Here is an 11,160-nt window from a genome sequence, read left to right as displayed (position 1 = left end):
TCTCCTCAAGTTTTGGCTGCATGAGATGAAACAGTGTGTGTGTGTGTGTGTGTGTGTGTGTGTGTGTGTGTGTGTGTGTGTGTGTGTGGTTGGCTGGCTGTGGTGGCAACATGAAGCTGATTAGCGATGCTAAGCTAACACTCCTCCACTCCACACTGAGCAAATGGAGGAACAAAGAGCTGAACTGGTTCAGACGTGTTGCAGTGACGGCACCGCGTCTGCTCAGACTACAGTCGGCCCGGTGGTCACATGACCACGAGCGAATGGATCACCTGGCTAACTGCTAGAGGCTAGCATTTCTCATCATCCGTCCGAGCGTCTTCTGCAGGCTGATCAGGCCTCAGCCTGAACTTTCTCCAGCCTGGTGGTCGTGTGCTTTTCTGATGAAGGGGGAGGGGCTTCATTGCAATTAACAATCAATTGCAAAGTTTGATTTTCATCAGCTGTCAATCATGAAGCCCTGCCCTTTTCTGTGTCTTGTGAGTGATTGAAAGCAGAAAAACAAACAGGGACAGCTTCTTGGGCAGAAAGCTTCTGTGAACTTTGTCGACCCACTTGTTGCCACACTCCATGATGGGAAACTGTGGCTGAGTGTGTGTGTGGATGTGTGTGTGTGTGTGTTTTGGTGGTTAGCGGTTGCTGCGGTAACATTCGCCTGTCCCTCGGCTCTCCTTTGGTCTCCGTGGCAACCAGGAAGTAGATTAGTTCTAGACTGGAGAAGAAAGGAGGAGGATTATGGAGGTGAAGCCCCTTCTCCTCCTCCTATTCCCCCTCCTCCTCCTCCTTCTCCTCCTCCCTCATTTTGTCTCGCTCTCTCTCCTGCACATGGACTCTCTCGCCTTCTCTGGCTCACCACAGGTGGTCGGCAGAGCGTCACCAGGTTCTCCGTCTGGAGCTTCATCAGACAAACTGTTGGCCCCTCTGACCTTCAGTGACCTTCGGCCGCACCGCAACACTTGTTTTTGAAAGTGTCAGGAAAATGTACAAAGACGATAAAAAGACATAAAGGCACAATGGGATTCGAGATAAATTAGTCATCATCAGTAAGTCTGTTTGTGTCATTAACGCCATCATGTCGTCATCATTAACAGTGTGTTGTTTGCTGTGAGGGGAGAATGAAGAGGAAGGGAGAGGAGGAGAAGTGTGACGGGGAGGAGGAGTGAGGAGAAGGGATGAGAGGAGGAGTGAGGAGAAGGGGTGAGGTGAACTGATGGTCAGCGGCTCAAAGGAGGAATGCGGTTGTTGTGTGTCAGTGAATGAAGCTCTGGAGTGTTAACACAAACACACACAGACACACACAGAGACTCAGGAAGAGGTTGCTGACCCCTGAGTGTGAAGCCAGTTGTGCTCCAGACGGTGAGGAAGAAGACGTGGGAGGTGGGAGGAGCTTCACAACAAACCACAACAAGGAAAAATCTTTAAGTGCTGTTTAGCCCCACCTGAGCAAGTGCGTGTGTGTGTGTGTGTTTGTGTGTGTGTGTGTGTGTGTGTGTGTGGCAGTGGTGGGAAACAGCCGCGACACCGCATATCTGCAAACAGAGTCCTACTGCAGCCGGCCACTAGAGGGCGTCTGATGTCTGAAATGTTAATATCTGCATTGCATGATGAATGATCTTCATCTCCAGTGGCCGATCCTCTGAGCTCCTGGATCGTGGACAGCTTCTCGATAGTATCAGCATGTTTAGCCCGCTGTTTAAAGCCTCCTGGTGAGATGTGTTCCAGCAGCAGCAGCAGTAGCAACAGCAGTGAAGGATGAATTCTTTAAAACTGAAGAAACAAACATCACGACACAGGCAGAGACACAGGAAATTCTCAGCCTTGTGGAGCTGTCGGCACCTCGTTAATGAGATGTTAACTACTGTGTGTGTATTTTCTCTCTGTGCTGCTGCTGCTGTGATTGTGTGTGTGTGTGTGTGTGTATCCCCTGCTGTGATTACAGTAAACATCCCATTTTAATCAGCTGAGGATATTCAATAGTGAAGGTCAAGGATGAAACAACAAAGTTCTGAAGTCTTTGAATCAGAGTTTGCAGGTTTGTTTGAGTGTGTGTGTGTGTGTGTGTGTGTGTGTGTGTTGTTTGTTCTCTCACTGGGGGGAAGGCAGGAGAGGGGGTCAGATAAGTGAGTGAGAGGAGAAGGGGGAGTGAAGGAGGGATGAGGATCCTGCAGGATCGGGCGGAAGTAACCTAGGACCTCCTGTGTGATGAAGGTCTGAGCCGCTGGCCCCTCCCCCATGAGGGCTGGAAGGGGCGGGGCCAGCAGGGGCGCAGGAGGAGGAGGGCTAGGTGGTTCAGTGCGGATCAGGACTCGATCTACTCTCCTTCCTCCTGCTCCTGCTGCTGCCCTGCTGCCCTGCTCCTCCTCGGACTCGGACTCTGTGCCGGCTCCGCACTCGCTCCCCGTCCGGGCCCCTCTCAAACTCGGCGTCCCGTTCCGTACTGCTCCGGGACCAACCGACCCACCGACCGGCAGGTGGATGATGTCCCCGCGGTTCGTGGTGCTGTTTCTGCTGCTGCTGGTGGTGACCTGCTGCCGCCTCGGAGCGGCGCAGGAGCTGCCGAGCGGCGGCGTCCACGGCTACAGCCTCCACCCACCCTACTTTAACCTGGCCGAGGGCACCAAGATCACCGCCACCGCCACCTGCGGCGAGGAGGAGGGCGGCCGCAGCGTTCAGGATCTCTACTGCAAGCTGGTGGGCGGCCCGGTGTCCGGGGACCCGGGACAGACCATCCAGGTGAGCCGAGCCGAACCTAGCCTCGAAATACATCTCCCATCATGCCCCTCGGCGAGATTCAACAGTTTGGTTCGGCTCTCTGAGAGCCTCCCCTGCGGGGGTCCCGACTGGGTTGACGTTTGCGGCGACTGACCGCTCGAACTTCCGGAAAGTTTCAGCTTTTTCGAGTCTCAAACGGTTCGATTCTCACTTGAGTCACGTGATTGAAACGTGCTGTTGAACTTGTTATTGTTGGACTCAAACTCTCGACCGACTCCTGCCGTCTTCATTCACCTCCGCTGAGGCGTGACCTCACTGCCTGCAGCCCCCGGTGCGACCGAACGGCCGCAGGGGGGCGGCAGTGAGCGAGCGGCTCCTTGTTTCACGCACTGCTGCTTTTGTGGGGCTCACACTCGGGACACTTACATAAGAAGAAGCAACGAGTGGCTCGCTGTCCGTCACACACGCACTTCTTCTGTGTGTGTGTGTGTGTGTGTGTGTGTGTGTGTGTGTGTGTGTGTGTGTGTGTGTGTGTGTGTACCCACTGTTGGGCTGCCAGGGTCCCTGTGGCTGCTGCCGCTTCATGGTTAACCATTATTGGTGGGATTCTGCCTCTCTCTCTCTCTAGCGCTCTCCCGCTCTCCCACCTGTTGTCCACATTCCTGGCGCCGATTGACCCGTGTCGTCCAATCAGAGCCGAGCTGCTCGGCTGCTGCGGGGCGACCTGAACGAGCTGCTGCTGCTGCAGGATGGGGCGAGAAGTTGAGTTCACGTTCTGATCCCCGCTGGACGTGATGTCACGTTGTTAGCGGGCAGGGGTGTGTTTGGTTTGTTTGGATAAAACCAAAAATCATTTGGTCTTAGTAAAAAACAAAAAACAAAAAAAACAGTAGGGTTGGTTCTGAAGGCGGCATCGCACCGCTGACCTCTGACCCTTGACCCCAGCTGGGTGAGTCAGTGACTCAGTTCAGTGGGATCTCACACACTTTGACCCACTTTAGCTGAGCCACACAAATATCCTCTGAAGCGGCCTTCATTAGTGCAGAACTGTGGTGATTACACACACACGCGCGTGCGCGGGCGGGCACGCGCGCGCGCACGCACGCACGCACGCACGCACGCACACACACACACACACACACACACACACACTCCTGTGTCAGGGTTATTCCTGTTTTGATTTGACAGCAAGATGAGGAAGTGTTTCTATTAAATAAAAACAGCAGGTGTGTGTGTGTGTGTGTGTGTGTGTGTGTGTGTGTGTGTGTGTGTGTGCGCGCGCGCACGTGTGTGTAATACCTGGAGACTAATGCACACATGTGGCTTGTTGCCAGACTCGGCCAGATGAAGTCCTAAAACGTCTCTGGATGAAAGAGGAAACTCAGCAGCTCCACAGTCAGGAAGTGAGGTCGTGTCTCGGCTCTGCTTAATGTTCAAACGTGATGGAGCATTAATGAGAGTCCTCGACTTTGCTGGAGGTGTCGGTGTCCTCCCCAACAAGCGTTTAATTTTGTTGACTAGAATTCAGCCGTTTGTTTCTCACATGTAGCAGTGAAGAAGAGAACAGCTCCCAGCAGAGGTTCTCGTCTTCTTCTGGCCAGCAGAGAACCAGATAGCAGCACAAATATCCAGCCCATCTATGGAGAGTCTGTGACCTTTGACCCCGGGGCGACCTGCTGTGATAAGGCCTCCTCAGCAGCCTTTTGTCCGGGCCCACACTTGTTTGCTCTGTGCTAATGCAGTGGCAGCGACAGGGTTAAACAGAGAGATTAGCTGCCAGAGGGGGGAGGCGCTCAGGAGGCGGGTTCACACCTGTGGTTTTTTTCTTTGACTTGTTAGCCCGGTGTTTGTTGCCTCGCAGCAGATAAACTATGAAGGTCACTTCCACAGCCTGCACATGTTAACGTATGCTCCAATAATCAGTCTGACTCACTGACTCATTCAGGTGTGATAGACACTGATTTGTTTACTAGTTGAAAGAGTCACTTACTCACTCAGTGGTTAAAAGAATGGCTGACTTGTTCAGTGGTTGGAAGACTCACTGACTCACTCAGTGGTTAAAAGAATCACTGACTTGTTTAGTAATTGAAAGTCCTTGACTTGTTCACTTGTTTAATCGTTGAAAGAGTCACTGACTCATTCAGTGGTTGGAAGAATCACTGACTCATTGAGTGGTTGAAAGTCACTGACTTACTCAGTGGTTGAAAGAGTCACTGACTTGTTGAGTGGTTGAAAGAATCACTGATTTGTTTAGTGGTTGAAAGAATCACTGATTTGTTTAGTGGTTGAAAGTCACTGACTCACTCCATGGTTGAATGAGTCACTGACTCACTCAGGCAGCTAACAGACCCAGACTGCCCCTAACTTTGCCATTCAGCCCCCTGCAGCATCCCTTCCTACTTATTGGCAAACAACACTAACTGCTCTCTGGCTCCCTCTCCCCCTCAGGGTCAGTACTGCGATGTGTGCAGCCAGAGCAACAGCGACCGCGCCCACCCCATCACCAACGCCATCGACGGGACGGAGCGCTGGTGGCAGAGCCCCCCTCTGTCCCGGAGCACCGAGTTCAACGAAGTCAACGTCACGCTGGACCTGGGACAGGTACCGCACACGCACACGCACACGCACACGCACACGCACACGCACACGCACATGCACATGCACATGCACACCTGGCTGACCCACTTCCTGTGCCACCAAAGAAAGTGAGTTGAGTCCCCAAACAATGAAACACAACCTGAAACACTACACAAACCAAACACACAGACATGCACATTCACACACACACACACACACGCACACACGCACACACACACACACACACACACAGTAGAAGAGAAAGGCTCCCTGTCCTCAGAGTGTTTTGTGTTTCTGAACGGCGCTCTTGAAAAAAACTCTTCACTCTTTTGTGTCAGACTCTCCTGCTCGAGTGGCTCCACATTCATCAGCAGTGTGTGTGTGTTCAAGAACTCCTCCCACATTCCCCGCCCTACTCTAGTCACACACACTACAGTTAATAACAAAGTCCTTTGGCCTGTTAGCCTGACTTGGCTTTGCTTTGGCAGTGCGGCACAGCAGCCAATCAGCACTCGGTGACGGGCCGAATCCCTGTTAAACTTTATCAGACGCTAGCAGGGCGACTTCCATCAGCTGTTAGCCAACTAACAATTTCCAGCTGTTTGAGTTATTTATGCTATGCTAAGCTAAGCTAATTGGCGCTGTTGGCCAGCTGATAACTGGAGGGATCCATCCCAAGTGGCGTCACTCCCCCCGCCTCTTGTCTCCTGTCCTGGTCTATCTCTTGCGCCCCCTTCCTCTAGCCAGATAACAGCAGGCTGATACAGACCCAGTCTGTCTCCAGCAGGCACCTCCCCCTTCCTTCCCGCTGCTATCTGCTGCTGGAGGGGGGCTGAGCAGGAAGTTCCACCTGGAAGGACTGTCACATGAGCTCACACTGCTGGAGTGTGTTGTGTTGTGATGCGTTGTCGTCGTTCTTCAGGTGTGTGATGTTGCGGCAGGTGTGGGGGTGGGGGAAGGAGGGAGTGGGGGTGGCGAGTGAGGAGGGGGGAAGTTTCCATGGAAGAGGGGGAGGGTGGGTGAGGGAATGGAAAGAGGAAGAAAGAATGAGAGGTTTGTTTCTGCAGCCTGTTATTAGGGTGTGTGTGTGTGTGTGTGTGTGTGTGTGTGTGTGTGTGTGTGTGTGTGTGTGTGTGTGTGTGTGTGTGTGTGTGTGTCCAGGTAAGCTCTCCTCTGTCAAGCCTTCTAGTCTCCATTCCATGACAACCTGGTAGCACTGGACAGTGTTTGCAGCATGTGTTATCACTGGGCTACTGTGTGTGTGTGTGTGTGTGTGTGTGTGTGTGTGTGTGTGTGTGTGTGTGTGTGTGTGTGTGTGTGTGTGTGTGTCAGAGAGAGAGAGTTGAGTTGATGCAGATGTTTGTAACATCAGGTGATTTGACCTTCCTGTTGCCTGGGCAGGATTCCCTGCAGGATAGAAAGGAGACACACACACACACACACACATGTACAGACACGCACGCACGCATGCACGCACACACACACACACACACACACACACAATCAAACACACACACAGATTCAGACACACACACAGATACAGACGCACACACGCGCACTCACACACACTGTCCCAGTGCTGGTGTCGCTCCATTGTCTGCTGTGTGTAACAGCTATCGGTGCCAGCGGCTGTGATTGGACGGCTTCCTGCCATTGATGCCTCCACTGTTCGCTCCAACAGTATTTTTGGAAAATCTCACCAGTTTCTGAAACAAACCGGTTCGAACCAGCTGAGCGGAAGACAAGCGAGAGCCGTCTCACCCTGTTCGACGGCCAATCACAGAGCGTCATGCCAGCCTTCCCTGCTGGTGACCCGTGGCACTGCATGAACAGCCAGTGTTAGCATGTTAGCCGCGTTTCCAGCTGCAGCAACTGTTTCTGTGGAGCCAGTTAAGGTGTCGGAGCCCCCCCACACCCACAATCTTGTTGTGTTGGTCTGAAGCGCGCACGCACACACACACACACACACACACACACATTGCCACATTTTTCTGTCATTCATTGAGTGAAGTGGGCAGCAAACACAGTGGTCGCCTTGGTGGTGAAGCTGATAGGCGAGAGAGAGGAACTGACACGTTCAGCCAGGGGGGAGGAGCCAGGGATGCACTGACCTTTACAGCTGCAACTTGTCAGGTTGTGTTGGAACTGAAGTCCAGACCAGGGAGATGAACTGGGCAGAGCGAGTGACACAAGTGATGGGAGTGATGGAGTGATGGAAGGAAATAGAAGAGAAGAGATGGACTCCAGCTGGAAGGGATGGAAGGGACACACTGACTGATGTGACTGAGTCTGTGTGTGTGTGTGTGTGTGTGTGTGTGTGTGTGTGTGTGTGTGTGTGTGTGTGTGTGTGTGTGTGTGTGTGTGTGTGTGCGCGCTCCCCATGCATGGTGCCTGTTCCAACCTGTTGATCTGCTGCGGCAGGTCAAAGGTCATGGTCATGCTCTTCACTTCCCAGCTTTGTGTCACTTTGAACGCTCCCTCTCTCTCTCACTCTCTCACACACACACACCGTCAGGAAGTGATGATTCACTAATCATCGTCATTAGTCTGCTGGTCTTCCGACACCAGGCTAATTTTAGCCTGATGCAAATGATCGTCCGTCGGGTAACGCACAATGAGCTCCTTTAAGCCAGTGGAACAGAATCCATTCACAGTGGAGTGGGGGAGGGGCATCAAGTGGAAAGGGGGAGGAGCCTCTGAGTGAGGTGGGCTCCCCCGGTCGTCTGTGTGTTGGCGCGAGTGGGAGGAGCCCGTGGCGGCACAAAGGAGACGCTGATGTGAGGGCAAATATTAGCTGTCGGTGTGCTGGCGCCTCCTGTTGATAGACTTCCTGTTGCGGGTGGAAGGTGACGGGGGTAAAGGTCACCTGGCGCTAGCAGAGAAGAAGAAGAGGAAGAAGAAGAAGAAGATTCTCACCAGATCCACCTATTGTTCTCACTCTGAACTGCGTGTGCGTGTCTGTGGAATGTGTGTGTGTTTGTGGGCGGGGGAGGGTGTGTGTGTTTTCTCATCGTTAAAGGTCGAGTGTGTAAAGTGTGTAAAGTTTTTAATGTAGCCTGTAGTCCTTATGTTTACTACAGGGAGGCTTCCTCACAAAATTTCGGTGTAAGATGGACCCTTGATCTATGTATATTCCTATATGTATGAGAGCTGTTCCAGGGGTGGGAAAACCAAATTGCTTTTATTATACTACAAGTCTACACTTTTATTAATGTATTTATGGGCAGTATGTTCAACTTTTACCAATATGAAGTCATTAATCAAGCCAGATTTTACACACTAGACTTATTAAGTCATAAATTGTGTGTGTGTGTGTGTGTGTGTGTGTTGTGTGTGTGTGTGTGTGTGTGTGTGTGTGTGTGTGTGTGTGTGTGTGTGTGTGTGTGTGTGTGTGTGTGTGTGTGTGTACGCCCCTGTGTTGGAGCCCAAGGTGTGTGTGTAAACTTTGCTGATTGGCTGGTGATACTGGTGATACTCATCCTGTCTGGTTGTGTATCATTATTGTGGCTTCGCCCAGGAATCTCAGCATGACTTTTCTCAATAGGAAAAAAAAAACTTCCTGTTGGTCGTGTGAAAAAGCCGGTGACCGTCTGCAGTGAAACCATCTCGCTGAAGAATGTCTCCATCCTCCTCCTCCATATCTCCTCATTAGGATGACCTGCACTCCTTATCAGCCTCCTCCTCCTTCTGCTCTTCCTTCTCCTCCTCCACAGACGGTGGAGGTCAGAGCGGAAGCCTCCCTTCCTCTCTGACCTCCACCGTCTGTGTGCTGTCAGCTGACTGGCAAGTTGGAAGACGTGTTGGAGGAGGTTAGGAGGAGGTTTTCTTTCTCCAAAATTAGCCCGATGGACGTTTCATCTTCATCTGCAGCTTCTCTCAAGGAATTTGATTCTTGGAGAATCTCTCTTATACACACACACACACACACACACACACACACACACACACACACACACACACACACACACACACACACATCCAGCTTCCTCCTCTTCCTCACGCCTGCTCCTCCAGGTTCCAGGCGAGGTTGAGGGGGCCACAACATCTGGGTTTCACCGTGTGCATGTGAGCAGCAGACCTGCAGGACCAAGACCAGGACCACGACCCCTCAGGCTTGGATCACATGTCTGTCATGTGACACTTGCATTCCATCATGCATTGGTAGTGTTGCACCCCCTCCCCGAGAGAAGTCATTGTTTCCGATCCTGGAACGCTGCCCCAACATGTCCCACTGTCTCTCTGGGAATTCCGACCTGTTGGAGATGGAGAGATAGCAGCGGCCCCCGTCTGGAATCTTCAACCGAGCCAGTGGCCCAGCGTGTCCGGGCCTGGGTGCCACGTGCACCTGAAGCCAGTGGGAGGAGTTTCAGGGAGGGACGCCACCTGGAGGACTGGAGCGGGCCTGGGAGAACAAGGGGGCTCAGCAGCAGAGAAGAGCTCACTGTGCCTCCTGGAGGGGGGAATGTGCATCAGCCTGCAGCTAAACCTGCCATTTGAGTGCTAGTCAGCTCCTCCCACTGCCTGAGGGCAGCACTCATCTCTGTGATTGGCGGGTCCGACAGCTGAGGTGGAGAATGATGGGGAGCCGACAGGAAGCAGGAGATGAGTGAAGAGACTTCTGTTTCTGCCTCTCTCTCTCTCTCTACATTTTTTCAGTTTTCATTTCACCTTAACTGGTCATAAGCAGATGAGCACCCTCTGGAGTCTGCATCTGCTCTAGGTTTCTTCCCACAGGGGAGTTTTTCCTAGTCAAGGACGTACCTTGCTCGCTCTGGGGGCCCCAGTTGGTTTTTCCTCTGATCGCACAAAGCGCTTCGAGACGCCTTTGGTTGTGATTTAGTGCTGTACAAATAAAAGTTGACTGAAGGTCGGAGATCTTCCACCATAGAGCCAGCGGATCTCAGCCTGGTCCGTCTTGAACGGTTTTGCGCTGGATTGCTGTCAGGAGGTCAGAGTCGGTGTCGTAGATTAGAAAGAGCCGAGCTGCTGCTAATTGGCTATTTCAAGTGTTGCTCCTCCCACCAATAGGAAGGCTAGAGCTGTGACCAACTGGTTCCATTAGGAGAGAAAGGGATCTGATTGGTCTGCTCTGAATCTGACAAGCGAGAAAGGTTTTACTTCCTCTAAAGCTTAGGAGTCAAACTCTGGTTTGCGGGCTAACTTTGGCCCCGCCATTTGATTATATTTGGCCCATGAGGCCAAAAGGATATTATTATTATGACTTATTTGGCTTATTGTTGTTTTTTATTTAAATGTTTTATTAGCCTGTGGAAAAAGGTTACTGTTGAAATTTCTGAGAATGTGGTTCATTGGCTCCGCCACCTCAGCTGACAGAACCTGGAGACGGTCCATCAGGTTCAGGTTCACCTGCAGGTTGGTGTGTGTTTGCGTGGAGGGGAAATCAGCCGCCGGCTGTGAAGACGTGTCAGAAGGTCTGCAGCCCTTTTAGAATCCAGGAGCTGAAATCTTAGACTGAGATGTTCCTGCTGGCAGCGGCGACGAGCCCAGACACTGTTCCCTCTGGAATCTCTGCTCTGGAATTCTCCAGGTAGCAGGAGGACCTTCTGGAAGGCCACACCTCCAGAACCTCAAGCTCTTGCTGCTGCTGGAGACACCTGACTGGAGAGCTTCAGCCACCACAAGGCTCCACGTTGGTTGCAGGAGGCTGTGAGCACAGGGGTTAAACCTGCTGCTTTTAGTCAGACAGCTAGTTTCTCGTGTGAAGCTGCTCCACTGGAGTCCAGGATGGAGGAGAAAAAGCTCTGAGGAACCAAGAAACAGCAGCGGTGATTTCATCAGAAGCAGGTTCCAGTCTCAGACCAATCAGGAGGCTCCGCCGCCGAGAGCAACTTGGAATGTCGGAAATGACCT

The 11,160-nt window shown here is 52.2% G+C and overlaps 1 protein-coding gene across 4 annotated transcripts in view; it reads left to right on the top strand.

Annotated features, from left to right (window-relative positions):
* The first annotated feature begins 2,193 nt into the window (after positions 1 to 2,193).
* Positions 2,194 to 11,160, top strand: part of lama5 (laminin, alpha 5) — a 44,060-nt gene continuing 35,093 nt past the window's right edge. For all 4 annotated transcript variants that reach the window (XM_076026886.1, XM_076026885.1, XM_076026884.1 and 1 more), the window contains exons 1-2: positions 2,194 to 2,733; positions 5,161 to 5,313. In XM_076026886.1, the coding sequence (XP_075883001.1) occupies positions 2,233 to 2,733; positions 5,161 to 5,313 (654 nt within the window). In that variant the 5' untranslated portion in view covers positions 2,194 to 2,232. The remainder of the gene's footprint in view (positions 2,734 to 5,160; positions 5,314 to 11,160) is intronic.

This window comes from Nelusetta ayraudi, unplaced genomic scaffold (assembly GCF_046127955.1).
Source record: "Nelusetta ayraudi isolate G7.1 ecotype Tasmania unplaced genomic scaffold, CSIRO-AGI_Nayr_v1 ptg000019l, whole genome shotgun sequence".
Classification (NCBI taxonomy): Eukaryota; Metazoa; Chordata; class Actinopteri; order Tetraodontiformes; family Monacanthidae; genus Nelusetta; species Nelusetta ayraudi.
Note: the sequence above shows the minus strand (reverse complement) of the source record. Positions and strands in the feature narration are given on the sequence as shown.